Here is a 14739-nt window from a genome sequence, read left to right on the forward strand (position 1 = left end):
AATGATTAATAAACAAAAAATACTATACGAATTGTGTATAAAACAAATATTATAAAGAATAAATTATACATATATATATATAAACAATTATATAAGCAGAATTATGATAAAATGAGATTTATCTTGCAATAAATCTATGAATAACTTATTTTGAATAATAAATAATGTCACATATATACCAAAAGATAAATTTTTATATGATATTAAGGCATAATTACATAATAAAAATAATATATTGTATAATATCATTTAAATATCGTATTTACATTTTATTAGATACACATAAATGATAACAACAATATTAACATTATTCATTCAATAATTATAATATAATTATAAATCATGATCTTTAGAACCTTTCGAAGCATTAATATAAAAAAAGGAACTGTAAAATAGATATAATAAAAAAAATCATTTATTTCTAAATGTGTAATTTTGAACCCTGAACTCTCGTCCCATATTTATACATATATATGTCAAACAAAAATAATATATTTGTATCATATTTATTTAAATATATTAAGAGAAATGTGTTCAAGGTAATACTTCTAGAACTATGTATAAAATATATTTTATTTGAATTATATTCTAATACTAAGTATAATCTCATTTATATAGTAACTTACATCTATTATAATTTGAAATAATTGTTGATATTCCTAATGGTTATAACATTACATTCATTATCCTTATTATTCCTATTCATCTTTAATCCCTTTTTATTGTGACATAATCGTGAAACCAATGTTGTATACTATTATATATATATAAAAAGAATATATATTTATGTATTAAGATGAATTATTTTCTAACAATATTTTCTTTTTTCCTTAATTTTGTATAATTGCAATATATTAACATGTAAATGAATATGAATGATAGAGCGATTAACTTATAGAAAACGAATGAAAATATTAATATTAATAGTGTTGCAACAAATGTAATTGTAATAGAAGTTGCAATACTAGTTTCCTTGCAGGATAATAACGGACATTGTTCACATATTTGTTTTTTGAATTCTTCATTGTAATTATTTTTAATAATTCTTACAATATTAAGAAGATTTGGGTCATTTAATAAATTTTCTATATATATAGATTTTTTTTCTTTAATTTTATTTCGAATAATATGAATATTTCTGAATGTTAACATAAAATCCCCTTTAATGATTTGATGTAATTCATGCATATATGCTGTCCTCCAAAGTTGTCACTATAAAACTTAAGAAAACCTTCATAAATTTTCTTGTTATCCTCAACATTATTTATATCTTTGAATGTGTAAAATATCCAATTAAATATATATTTACATGCGGATTCTAATAATGTGTTATCAATTATATATGAAATATTATTCAAATAATACACAGCTTGGAGTCATGTTTTTTCATCAATTCTAGAAGGAATAGATAAGGTTGAATTAATTCTATTACACAAACTCTTCCATATATCAGTTTCCTTACCTTTATTTATATCCATAATTTCTCTACACAATGGAAATAAACCTAGTGCATATTTCTAAAATGAGAAGAATATAATAGCACAATAAAAATTATGTTATATTATACAAATTTTGTAGTCATAGAAAATAATATTCATATATAATAATGCTTTTAATGATATTACAATAATTAAAGCTTACCTTCATTACTATAACTTCATATAAAATAATATTTATGAAATACTAAAGCAATGAATATAATTTAACTTAAGAAACTAAAATATGAATTTCAAAAAATATATTTATATAATATTAAGTGATATCACTTTTAGTTTTTAAATTATTAATGTGATTAAAATAAAATTTCGATTTTATTTATCATTACTTATGCACACTCAAAAATATGAGTCAAATAATTTGTGACATATAACATATTTTTTTTATCTATTTGTACAAAAAATAAAAAAAAATAAAAAATTTAGTTTCATAAAACATAATTTTATAATTTCCTTTTAGAAATCACTAACAAATACCTTTAAATCAAAAGAATATAAAACAATACAGCATTAATTTTAATAAAGAATATAAAAAAAAACTTATTTTTTAATATTATTATGTATATTCTTTTTTAAAAATATATACATGAGTAATAAAAATATAAACGCATGTGGATAATGATAGAGTGTTTCAGTTATAAATTTATATTAAAATGTTATAACATTATCAAAATGATTGATAATAATTTAAATAATTGTGTATACTTTATTGAATAATTATATATTCTCTTATATTAAAGAGAATTTAATAATTTATGAATATTTAAGATTAAAGAGTCTTATATAGTTTTTCATACACAATTTCATTTATAAATTTTTATTATAAATTCAATTAAGTTATATAATTCATTAAATTTAAATTCACTATTTGTTATAATTAATAGAAAAATAAACCCTTAGACTAATGCATTTACATATATATAATTCAATAATTATAAGAGAAATGTTATTTTTCATTTATTTTAATATAAGTATAACAAAAAATATATCAAGGAATTATAGTTTAATATTGAATATACCAAATTTCTGCTTATAAAATAAAAAAAAAAACGTACAAAATAATAGTAATAATTAAAAAAAACATGCTAAATATTATAAAGATATCACATTTGAAAAATATAATTATAGATCCTTATATAGCATAAATATAAGATAAATAAATATTAAATCTTTATTATTTCTTATGTAGAAAATACAATAATTTTATAATAATTATATAATTTTTAAGAGTAATATACTGTACGCATGAGCATTATCCTACAAATTATTGGAAATTTTTACATTATGTTAGGAAATAATTCATTATTTGTTATTTATTTCGTTTATCACAATTATAATAGATTATGAAATAATATATATTTATAATATGTACTATTATGTATTGATTCATTGTATATACATATAAGATTTTGGATAAAATTATTATAACATAAATAGAATATTGTATTACAGCATAATAAATATATAATGGATACATGTTTTTATTTTTACTATGCAAATCTTATTATTTTTAATACTGTATCTTTAATGAATGAAAAAATTGTGTTACTTTTTTCCCAAGTCTAATATTCAAACATATGTACTAAAAAAATATGGTAACACACATATGTTTATATAATAATATTAAAGAGACAACTAAAAAAATGAATGTATGCATATAAACAGTCAATAATTAAATATAAAATATGATAAATAATTCTGCTTCTAATTTATTAAATTTATTAATATCAATAATATGATCTTATTCCTGGGTATTTATAAATGTCCTTTCACTTAAAAATAAAATTATGATTCATTGTTGAGCATATTATATGCATTTTAACATATATTCTTACTATTCTTATGAGTTTTTGTTACATCAAGTGTATCTACAAAATGACTTTTCAATAAATCCATAAGAAATTATTTATTTTTTTCTGTTTCTAAATTTTTTTTGCCCAGATATGATAGATTATACAAAAGAATAAAAAATAATTTTATTATTTTATTATACTGAATTGTAGTATATGTGATTCATGTAAAATCGAGAAATATGCAAATTAAATTATATATAATTTATTTACTAATATATATATGTCACAATTTGTGTTATATGTTTTTTATAAAGACAATTCTTATAGAAGAACAAATGAAATACCTAATATCTCTGAAATGGATATATTTAAAAGTTATTGTCTATATCATCATATATATTATTTTAATACGTGTCACGATAATGATTGTGATAGTTTTTAAAAAAATCATAATTATATTCTTTTTTCCATTGTTCCGATGATATTTTATTATTAAATACATTATGATAAAATTTACTTATACATATAAAATTCTAATATATTGATTTTTTTTGCACTTTTCGGTGGGAGCTATATATCATATAATTAAAATAAATGAATCTTTATTTATTATTTAAAAACGGGTGTTATGTTAATTAAACCGTAATACATATTTCAAATTGATTCTGTAGTTTTTTAATGAATTTTAATTTAAATTTTTTACATTATATTTATAACATATTTATATTTATTATACGTTATGCATTAGTATATTGTTTGTTACCACATTATTGGGAAGAACATATGCAGTATATTTTATATATATCCGAAAAATTATGTAAAATACATTTTATATATTGTATATAGAAATGCATTTGTGTACAATATATGTTTCGTTAAACAGTTTTATTAGTATGAATTATCAAATCGTGTTTATTACATATATATATTAAGTGTTGTTATATTATAAAAAAATATAACAATGCATTATTAAAGGAAAGTGTCCAATGTCTGTATATCTAGATGCAATCATAATTACTGTTCCTTCTGTTTGTGTAATATTAAGTTGCACCTCCGCAAAAGCACAAAAATAAAAATCAAATATGACCCCAAATTTATCTTGTAATCCTCATTTTTATTAATCTTCTTCAGGTCCATATAATTTATTTTTTTTATACAATTATGTATATGTAGTATTTTTCTAAATTTTAACGTCCATATAAAAAAAAATCTGTGTAAATAACTACTATAAATTATTAATCCTTTTATTTTCATAAATGTATAAATTATAAAACTTCGTATGTAATTTGAAGCTATAAGCTTTTATAAATGTAGAAGTAAATGAATATTAGTCAATTCTTAGGTTATTCCATATTTTATTTTTAAAAAAGTACAAAAAAATATGAAAAATAAATAAAAAATGTATTAATAATTAGAATAAAATATATATAAATATTAAGGTTGTTTCTACATTTTAATCATATATATGATGAATAATGCTTATACACAATATATATATTCATGAATATATATATTTAATTTAACTCATTGATGTTCGTTCTTATTAAATGTTATATTATTTTATGCTTCTTAATATATACCCTGTACTTCATGATGCAATTAACTGTGCTTCACTAAATTATTGTTCATTTTATATTTATATATATCTATATAATATTTATAGGTTTCTCAAAAATATGATAAATATAAAAGCAAGTACACAAATTTCTTTTGTTCACAATCATAAATGCATTATACAAATAAAAAGAGATAACATTAAATTTATTCCCACAAGTAAATGTGGAAACACAAAATAGGAAGTATACATACGTATACTACATTGTATCAGGAATTATATATGTAAATAAAAAGATTTATTATTCTTTAATATTACGATGTTTTAATGAAAAATTATAAAAGTATTAATATTAGGTTTAATAAACAATTTGTTACGGAATTAATCATGCAAATAATAAAGAATAAGCTAATTATACTACAACAAAAATAAATTAATAATTTAATTCTATATAAAAAGAGAATTATATTGTATAATACATATATATATGATCATAATAAAGCATGAAAAAAATGTTTTATATATAAAAATGGTAAGGTAAGAAATAAGAATTAAAAATATATATAACAATACTTATTAAAAAATCTATGTGAAATACAACATATACCATAGAGAAATCATTTAAATATTAATGATTTAATTATGTTATAATAATATTTTAATAATACTGATTTATATGAGATGTGAGAAATTTAACTATTATGTTCTCTATAATTACCATATATAACATAAAAGTAAATAAAGAGGATATAAACTATAAATGAACATTGTAAAGTATGATATATTCCATTTAAATATGGAATGATAATTATATTATTTAGGAAAATATTCGAAAATGATTTTTATTATTTAGAGATATTAAGCGCTTGTTTTCTAATTATTATTATTAATTTAAGAAAAGGTAATTATTTTTAACATATATATTTTCAGAAATGTATTTTTGTTCTTCTGTTTCCTTTATATCATATTTCTTGTATTTCTATGTTTTTTTAAGTTTATTTTATCGATTCATTTCTTACTTTAATATATAGAAATTTCATTATAATTATTATAATAATAATTAACAGAAAAATATTTTTTTCAGTAAAATTTTCATATATTATTTGTAATATTCAGTGGAATAATAACTACATTTATAGATCTATGTATAAAACTTTTGTATAAACACTACACGGTTATATAATAAAGAATATTTTTATAACTTTAGAGAATAATATATTTATGATATATAATTTTTAAGAATTACACAATTTATATTTAGAAAACCACAAAACTCTATCCATTATATATTACATGTGCTTCATCTACGAATGTTTCATATATATTTAGTATACACTTATATTTAGAACACTTTTTCCCTGTATAGATACATTTTAAAATAGGTTAGATTCAAGCATGAGTTTTCAATATATATTCATATTTATTTGAATTCACCTTTTTCTATGAGTATAGAATTTTATGTAATTTTTTATTAAATTAAGTGATGAATTTTTTCATTGTTTATATGTATTTAGACAATGTATTCCTTCATTTTATATTTATAATTTTTATGCATATCTCAAGTACTCCCTATTAGAGAAGATTGTCTCATTCGCAAAGTTTAATGAACTCATTTTTATATTAAACAAGGAAGGCTATATACAAAGATCAATATTTTTTTAAAAAACATATGTTGTTCTCTTGCGGTGTCACATTTATATACAATCTTCCCATTGTGTATTGAGATCATATATAATATCTTTTTTAATGAAGTGTTTTAAGATTAATTTTAGATTTGATATAGTACGTTACATAATATTTGCACAAATTAATTATATTGTTCATGTAATTTATCATAAAAGAAATTTCTAATTTTTAAATATATTTCTCTTTTATAAAGCATTCAATTTATATCATAATAAATTAAATTTAAAATCCTTAAAGATCTCTATTATTCAAGATTAATAATCGTGATACTATTTATTTTAATGCAACATTATCAACTAATATGATATATTTGTGACAATATATAAGATGAACATATAGTAAATGATTTCATAATTTAATATGTAAATTTTTCCGTATAAATCATATACCTCTTTTTTCGCTAATTTAGTTGTTTTTTTTTTAAAAAAATTATTATTTTTAATTAATACAAGTATATAAAATTGAATACGAATCCATTATTATAGAAATTATTAATTATTGTTAATATTTTTTATTTCATAATAGCCAACAAACGTTTCTATCAAAAAAATAAGATTTTATAAAATTTTAACAATTAAACTATATAACTGTGAATTAACACGATATATATTATTATATAAAAGGTTTTATATATCGTTAAATTTTTAGTGGAAAATGAGGATTAAAAAAAAAAAAATTTATCTAAAAAAATATTGTTTTTTTTCTTGTTCAAATGTTTGCAGCATTTTTTGTTTACATACCGATTTTTTATCGCATATTAAAATATACATTCCATGTATTATTATAATATACACTCAAATTGTTTTATATAACGTAATTATTATGAAAGGTTTTGATTAATATAATGCTCATAAATAATATATTATTCAAACGATATCGGAAGTAATTAATTCTTGAAAAATCCTCTTTTAAAATATTATACACATTAGTTATATTATAAAAATAAAACATTCATTTATATATTGTTTTTATTTCTATAAAATGTAATAATATTTGACAGATCAATTAATGTGTATAAAAATTTAAAATATAGCGTATGAATACGAAATGATTAAATAACCGATAATTCTTATTTATATATTACCTTAATATATCTTTTGTTCTGATAGTAACTAAATTTTTTAGAAATATGTATTTGTAGCATATTAAGATTATTGTTAGCGTTTATGAGCAAAATAATAAATATAAATATATATTTATAATATTATATATTTTAGTAATACAAATGTTTTTTAAATCCTACGTACTATTATTTTCCTTATTATATATAACAAATAGTACTGATATCTATTTTTAGTAAATGATGATAATATATTTTAGGAATGTGTATCAATTATTACATAATAAAAGCTTATTAACTACATCATTATGCATAATAATTATATTTTCTAATATTTTATATATTTTTGATTAAATTATACATATCACTATAAACAATACAATTTTAAAATAATGAAAATTATTAAATATATATGAATATTATATAATATGATTTATTATTTACATTTGTGTTATCTTTTAGCAAAACTATGCGATTTTAATAATTTAGACAAAAGTTATAATCAATGAACCTATTTTTTTTTATTTATTCTAATACTTATAAATAATATTTAAATTTTTCCCTTAAAATAATTAAAAAATATAATATATTTTATAATGATCACAATTTTTTTCTTATATGTAAAATTTATTTATATAGGGATTCGTTCAAATTGTATATTATTTCTATAATATTATAACAGTTGAAAATTGTTATACTTCATGATATGTGTTTTAATTTTTATATGCACTATATATATATATCCATATATTACATTGTTCTAAGAAGGTACTCTTTAGTGAAATATGAAGATATAAGAAATGACTAAAGATATAGTACATCATAATTATTATAATATAAAATACTACATTATAACATTTTTATATATTATTTTACAATAAATTACGAAAAAAAATATAGTAAATTATAAATTTTTGCATGTAATAATATTTTATTTATTTCTAGTATAAGTTTGTAGATAATTTTCAACAATTGGAAAATATTATGAAAACAGAAGAAAGAGAAAAACAACCTATGGAAGATGCTGATTGTAATGATATTGAAAAAAATAAATTTCAAAATTTTAGTTCGAATATTAAGAACATATGTCATAAGGCACTTAACTATTCTATGTATATAAAAACCTATTACTCTAACATAGATGAAGAATCCTGTTGCATATATTTGTATTATTGGCTGTATCATACACAGTTGAATGGAAAGAATATAAACGATATTAATTTTGTTTATCGTGAATTGATTAATATAAGTGGTGAATCATACGCTTTTTATTGTAATAATCATAAGAACTTTAAAATTACAGATGATGAAATGACAAAGCTGAAGGACATATATGATTTATATTCTATGCTTAATAATATAAATGATGATACAAAAGATTCTCATGAACAATGTGCATATGCCAATAAATGTGCTATTATATATATGAATCACAAAGATACATGTAAATACAACAATTTCTCTAATTTCTGTAATGCCTTAGAACAGTTAAAAAATAAATATAATAAAAAAATGTCTTCTAGTAATTGTGAAAATGGTTCCCCCAAAACATTACCTTCATTACGTTCAAATAATTTTATAAATCTCACATTAATTCCAATTGTTGTATTTTTAGCAATGTCTTCTTTTTTATTTATCTTATATAAGGTTATTAATTATGTTATATGTGTATGTTTATATAGGAATAGTATATATTTGAGCAATTTAAAATGAAAAATTTTATAGAAAACAATTACACATTATTCATATTAATTCTTCTTATTATGAGATAGTTCACTACATGTGGTCGAAGTATCAGATATGAATTCATAAAGAAAAAAAAAAAATATAATAATATAAATAAAGAAAGGAATATACTCGGTTCCTCTGATGCACCCACTTGTGATTTTAGAAATAACAAATATCTTATATTATATAATACTCACTAATTTTTTCATTAGAAATATTACAAGAAGGTAAGATCATTTATAAAACATATATAAATTACTGTAACTTATATTTATAATGATACATTTGATAAAATTATGTGAAAAAGAAATAATTATCATTATATTATAAAGAATAAATGAACATGATTTTTTTGTACTCATGGCATAAGGATTCATATAGAAAAGTATATCATTTCTGAGGTCTTGTTCACTATGAATATAAATATAGAAAAAAGAATACAAAAGATGCATTTAGCGTTTTCTTTCCTATTATATATTGATATTTAAAAGAACATGGCATTTCTATATTAATAAATGAATAATACATATAAAATAATAATACAGATTATTAGCTAATATGTAAATCCATATTGTACTTTCATATATCACTAATAATATATATAAATCAACTAAAATGTAATAACAAATTATTATATTTTATAACATAAAACGATTTAAAATGAATTTCTAGTAATTAAATATAAATATTAATAGTACATATATGTATGTTCAATTTATATAAAATTCATATAGAATGCTGTAAAAATATGTATGCTATATAATTTCACATTTATGATATTGATAAATAGTTTCATATATTTTTTTAATATACTTCGTTTATTAGAATTAAATCATATCATTTTTTTGATACCTTATTTTGGCTTCATTTTTTTTATTTTTTTGTGATTTATTAAAATTGACTTCTTTTTATATAATATAAAAGAAAATTACCCGTTTAAAAATTATTTCTTTTTAAAAAATACCAATTTATATATATCCATATATTAAGATGTTTTGAGATGAAAATTATTATATTACTTGTGTCATATATACTAGCACATAAGATATGTGCTAATTAATGCTTACTTTATATTATAAGAATATGATAAACATTTTATATATTTATAAAATATATAAAACAAATATAGAGAATTATATATTTTATATAAAAAATATAGGATTCATTTTATGTGCTCCAAGGACATCTCATATATATATGAAATTTAAATGTAAAATACGCACTTAACATTTTCATATATAATTATATAAGCAACATTTAAGGCATCAAAAAATATATAAGAATTAAGAAGTATATAAAAATTCATATTTCTAGAAGGAAAATAAATAAAAAGGAAAATTAAACTACTTAAATATATATTATAATTGTAATTCTTATTTTATTAAAAATAAGTAAGTCGATTAAATTAATATGTATATTTCACTGAAAAGATAATTACTCTAAAATCGTAGAACAAACAATTTTTATTATATATAAGTACATATATTTTACTTACTGAAAAAATATACAAATATAAATTTTTTTAAATAGAAATTAGAATAAATTATTTGTGTTCATTGTTTTTATATTTTAGTGAAAATTCATTAAGTTTTTTCTTATAATATTTCTATTCCATTATGTGTAATTTTGTGTATTCATGTATTTCATGCATAAATAAGTCTTAGTATAATATTTTTTACTATAAATTTGTAAAACGTGTATAAATATATATATATAAAATATAATACCAATATTACAATAATCCTTGTTGCACATAATATTTTATTTAATTTATTTTCTAATTCATAAAAATTCGAGAATTTTTCCTATTATGCAATTCATAATGTTCATTTAAACTGTACATATTGAAGGATAAATATAATTGTAGATCTATTAAATATCATTTATTTTATATATAATCTTTTATTATATATAATGTATTTCATGTAAATAATAATTAAAAATGTATCGCTAATAATATGGTTAATTACATTATTTATATATATAAATAACGTAATTTTTTTTAAATAATATGTACTAATATAGTTATATAATAATTCTCAAATATATTAACTGATATTATTATATCACAATTTTTAATTGTATTAATTACTTTCTTAATTTTATAACTATAACTTTTGTCAATTATTTTTAAAATATTCTATGTTTGACTCTGCAAAATTTTTAAATTATAGCAGGAATATTTTTATCCTTGATTTTTTAGTACAATATTATTTGGTATATGTATATTATTATATGATTTATTTAGTAAGATAATATTTAACATGTTATTCGAACATTTACTTTAAGTTTTGGTTTCAATAATAATTCAATTTAACGCTGTATCTGAATTATTTGATTTATTTATGACGAAAAATATATTGTCTTATACTACGTTTGTTAATGAAGTAACTCAATGTTGAAGGTTTGTTAATGATATATTAGATATAGTTATTTATATACTAAAAGAATTGAATATTTATAACTTACTATTAATTTTTATTAATTTTTCATAATAATATGCACATAAAATAATGAATTAAATTGTGTTACTTAAAAAAGGTTATGATATTATTTGAGTACCTAAAAATTCTAATTGTTTAGCAAATTTTTGGAAATCATAGTAGATAAAGTAGTATGCATTTTTCCTTAATATACATAATAAACACATAATATTAGATGATGAAACCTTATATAACTGTCGTTGTATATGATACTTAATTGTTAATATATAGTATAAAAAATAAGAATTTATATTTAGTTGAGTGTGTTTATAGTTGATAAAATTTTCCATATTGTGGATTAAGTATATGAATTCTGCATTAATATATATTATGAGGGTCATCGGAAATATTAATTTATATAATGTCTTATATTGACGACGAAAAAATATAAACTCATTAACAATATTCAGTTTTGTGAATTATATAATGAGAGCTTACGAAAAAAAAATTACATGTATATTAATATAACTCTATGCAACCCATCACGAAACTAATACTGGAATCCACATTTAATCACTCCACAATATATGGTTCAAACATGAAAGAGCAAAACTTTTTTTTTTTTAAAATATGTATAATATGTAAAAACATATAATGAATTAAAGATAAGAAAAACACTTCATTATATGAATATGTATATAAAAAAGTATTTACCTTAAGATATATATATTTTTAGATTAAAATATCATTTCCATCATTTTTTTTAATAAAATCATACTAAAAAATATATAACACAAAAGAATAACATATCGATTTACATATACAATTAAAAAATAATCTATAAAATAATTAAAAATATACAGATATTTGTGTAGTATTAGGTTATAAAAGAACTCACAAAGCATAAATTTATTATATCCATCATGTATCTATTATTTTTATAGACAAATTTATATACAAACTAAGGTATAAATAATTAAAAGTGTTCGAATATATTTAAACACATTCTGTGAACAATGATACATATATATCTACAAAATAAAAATGTAAATAAAATAATTAAATAATAACCTAAAGGTACAATTAATACATATTTTATATATCAAATTAATTTATATATAGCTAATAATTTAAGGGTAAATAAGAATAATTAAGTATATTAAAAAGCATATATGTTCCCTAAATTTATGTTAAATTTATTAAAATATTTTATCTATAAGGTAAAAATAATTATTGTGCTTATATTAATATGTGTGAAATTTTATATATTTATATTTCATTATTATTTACCAAAAACGTCCCTCCAGAAAAATCAATATTCATTAAAGCACATTTTACATTACTTCTCTTTTAATTTTTCATATTTTACAATTTTGATCATTACTTTTATAATGATTGTCAGAAGTGTATAAGTTAATAACACAGAAATGACAGATAATGTTATTGCAACATTCTTTGTAGAATTAAGAAAGGTGATATATTTTTGAATTTTATTTTTCTTGCCTAAGGATTGGACAAATGTACCAAGTAATGGAATAAGAAAGATAATTATAAAACCAAATCCATATTTTAAATGTATTTTGTTATTTAAATTTTTATAATTACTTCTTCCTGGTTTATTAATTTTATGAATACTATCAAATATTTTTTTATTCACATGATCATTCTAATTTTCCTAATCCTATAAATTCATCATATTTTTCTTCCTAAGTTCGCCTATAAGAATCGAATTATTTTAACGCCATTTTTTTTATTTTTTCAAATGTTTCGGTTTTATATTTTTTATATTTTGTTTTCTTAGATTTTTTTTCCAGTTTGCAATTTTTCAAGTTTGTATCAACATCCTGTTTAGCAAGTAAAGGTTCCATTCGCGATCAACATCCTACACTCATTATATATGTAATATCGAACGTTTCACGAATTTAAGGCTATAGAAAGTATAAATATGTTATTTCTTAATTACATAAAAAAATATTAGAATGTTATATAATTATTTTTTTTATAGGATAACTATAATAAAAAAATCAAATATATACCTGAATAAATTATTACAACAACATTCCTATAATGATATATTCATAGAATAATTATAAATGTTGAAAATATACAAAAAATATTGACCTCCATTTTTCCCATCATGAAAAATTTCCTTAATATTATTTTTTATTATTAAAAAAAGTATAAATTATATATAATATAAAGAATTTTTAATTAAAGTAAATGAGTTATTGTATTAATATATTTTATTAGAATAGTATTAATGTATAAATAAATCATACACTAATTATTGATATATGTGAATAACAACTATAAATATATATGGATAATATTTTTTAGTATATTATATTAAATACTAAATCAATTATAGGAATGAATATAAAATATCATTCAATAACTATTTATCATTATATTATTGTCCTTACTATTGTAGTAATAATAATATATATAAAATATGTGTATACTACTGAATTATAGATAATGCGTAGTTTGTTTAATTTACTTAGAACAATAATTATAAAATAATGAGACTTATGTTTACGGTTAAATAATAATTACTCAAATATTAATTTTTAATTATTATATATATATATATATTATTATCATGCGATATATTTTATTCAGTAAATACTTTTTTCTCAGTTATATGGAATCTTAATGAAATTTTAATTGCATTAAATATATAGAGCATGAAAATATGAATATTGTTTAAATGAAGAAGGGAACATAATATGAGTCGCTCGAAATAAACAGCAATTCATTCTTATTTTAATTATAAATATATTACACTATTATGATATAAAAGATAAAAGAAATATAATAATTTATATATTTTTATTTAATTAAATGATTATATTAAGATTATAAAAGGATATTCTAAAGAAATACATTATTTGTAATTTCTCTTTGTACGTAACATATAATCTATATTTTATCTAATATGATTTAATTCCAGTTATTAAAAGGAACATATATATAATATATACACAAAAGAATAAAT

The 14739-nt window shown here is 18.3% G+C and overlaps 1 protein-coding gene across 1 annotated transcript; it reads left to right on the forward strand.

Moving 5' to 3' along the window:
• Positions 1-8390: 8390 nt before the first annotated feature.
• Positions 8391-9518, forward strand: PGO_002095 (variable surface protein; the record flags this gene model as incomplete). Its single annotated transcript, XM_028691068.1, has 3 exons — positions 8391-8405; positions 8536-9195; positions 9363-9518. 3 exons carry the CDS (start codon positions 8391-8393, stop codon positions 9516-9518), a joined length of 831 nt encoding a protein of 276 aa, XP_028546869.1.
• Positions 9519-14739: the final 5221 nt, after the last annotated feature.

This window comes from Plasmodium gonderi (assembly GCF_002157705.1).
Source record: "Plasmodium gonderi DNA, contig: Pgo-contig_222, whole genome shotgun sequence".
NCBI lineage: Eukaryota > Apicomplexa > Aconoidasida > Haemosporida > Plasmodiidae > Plasmodium > Plasmodium gonderi.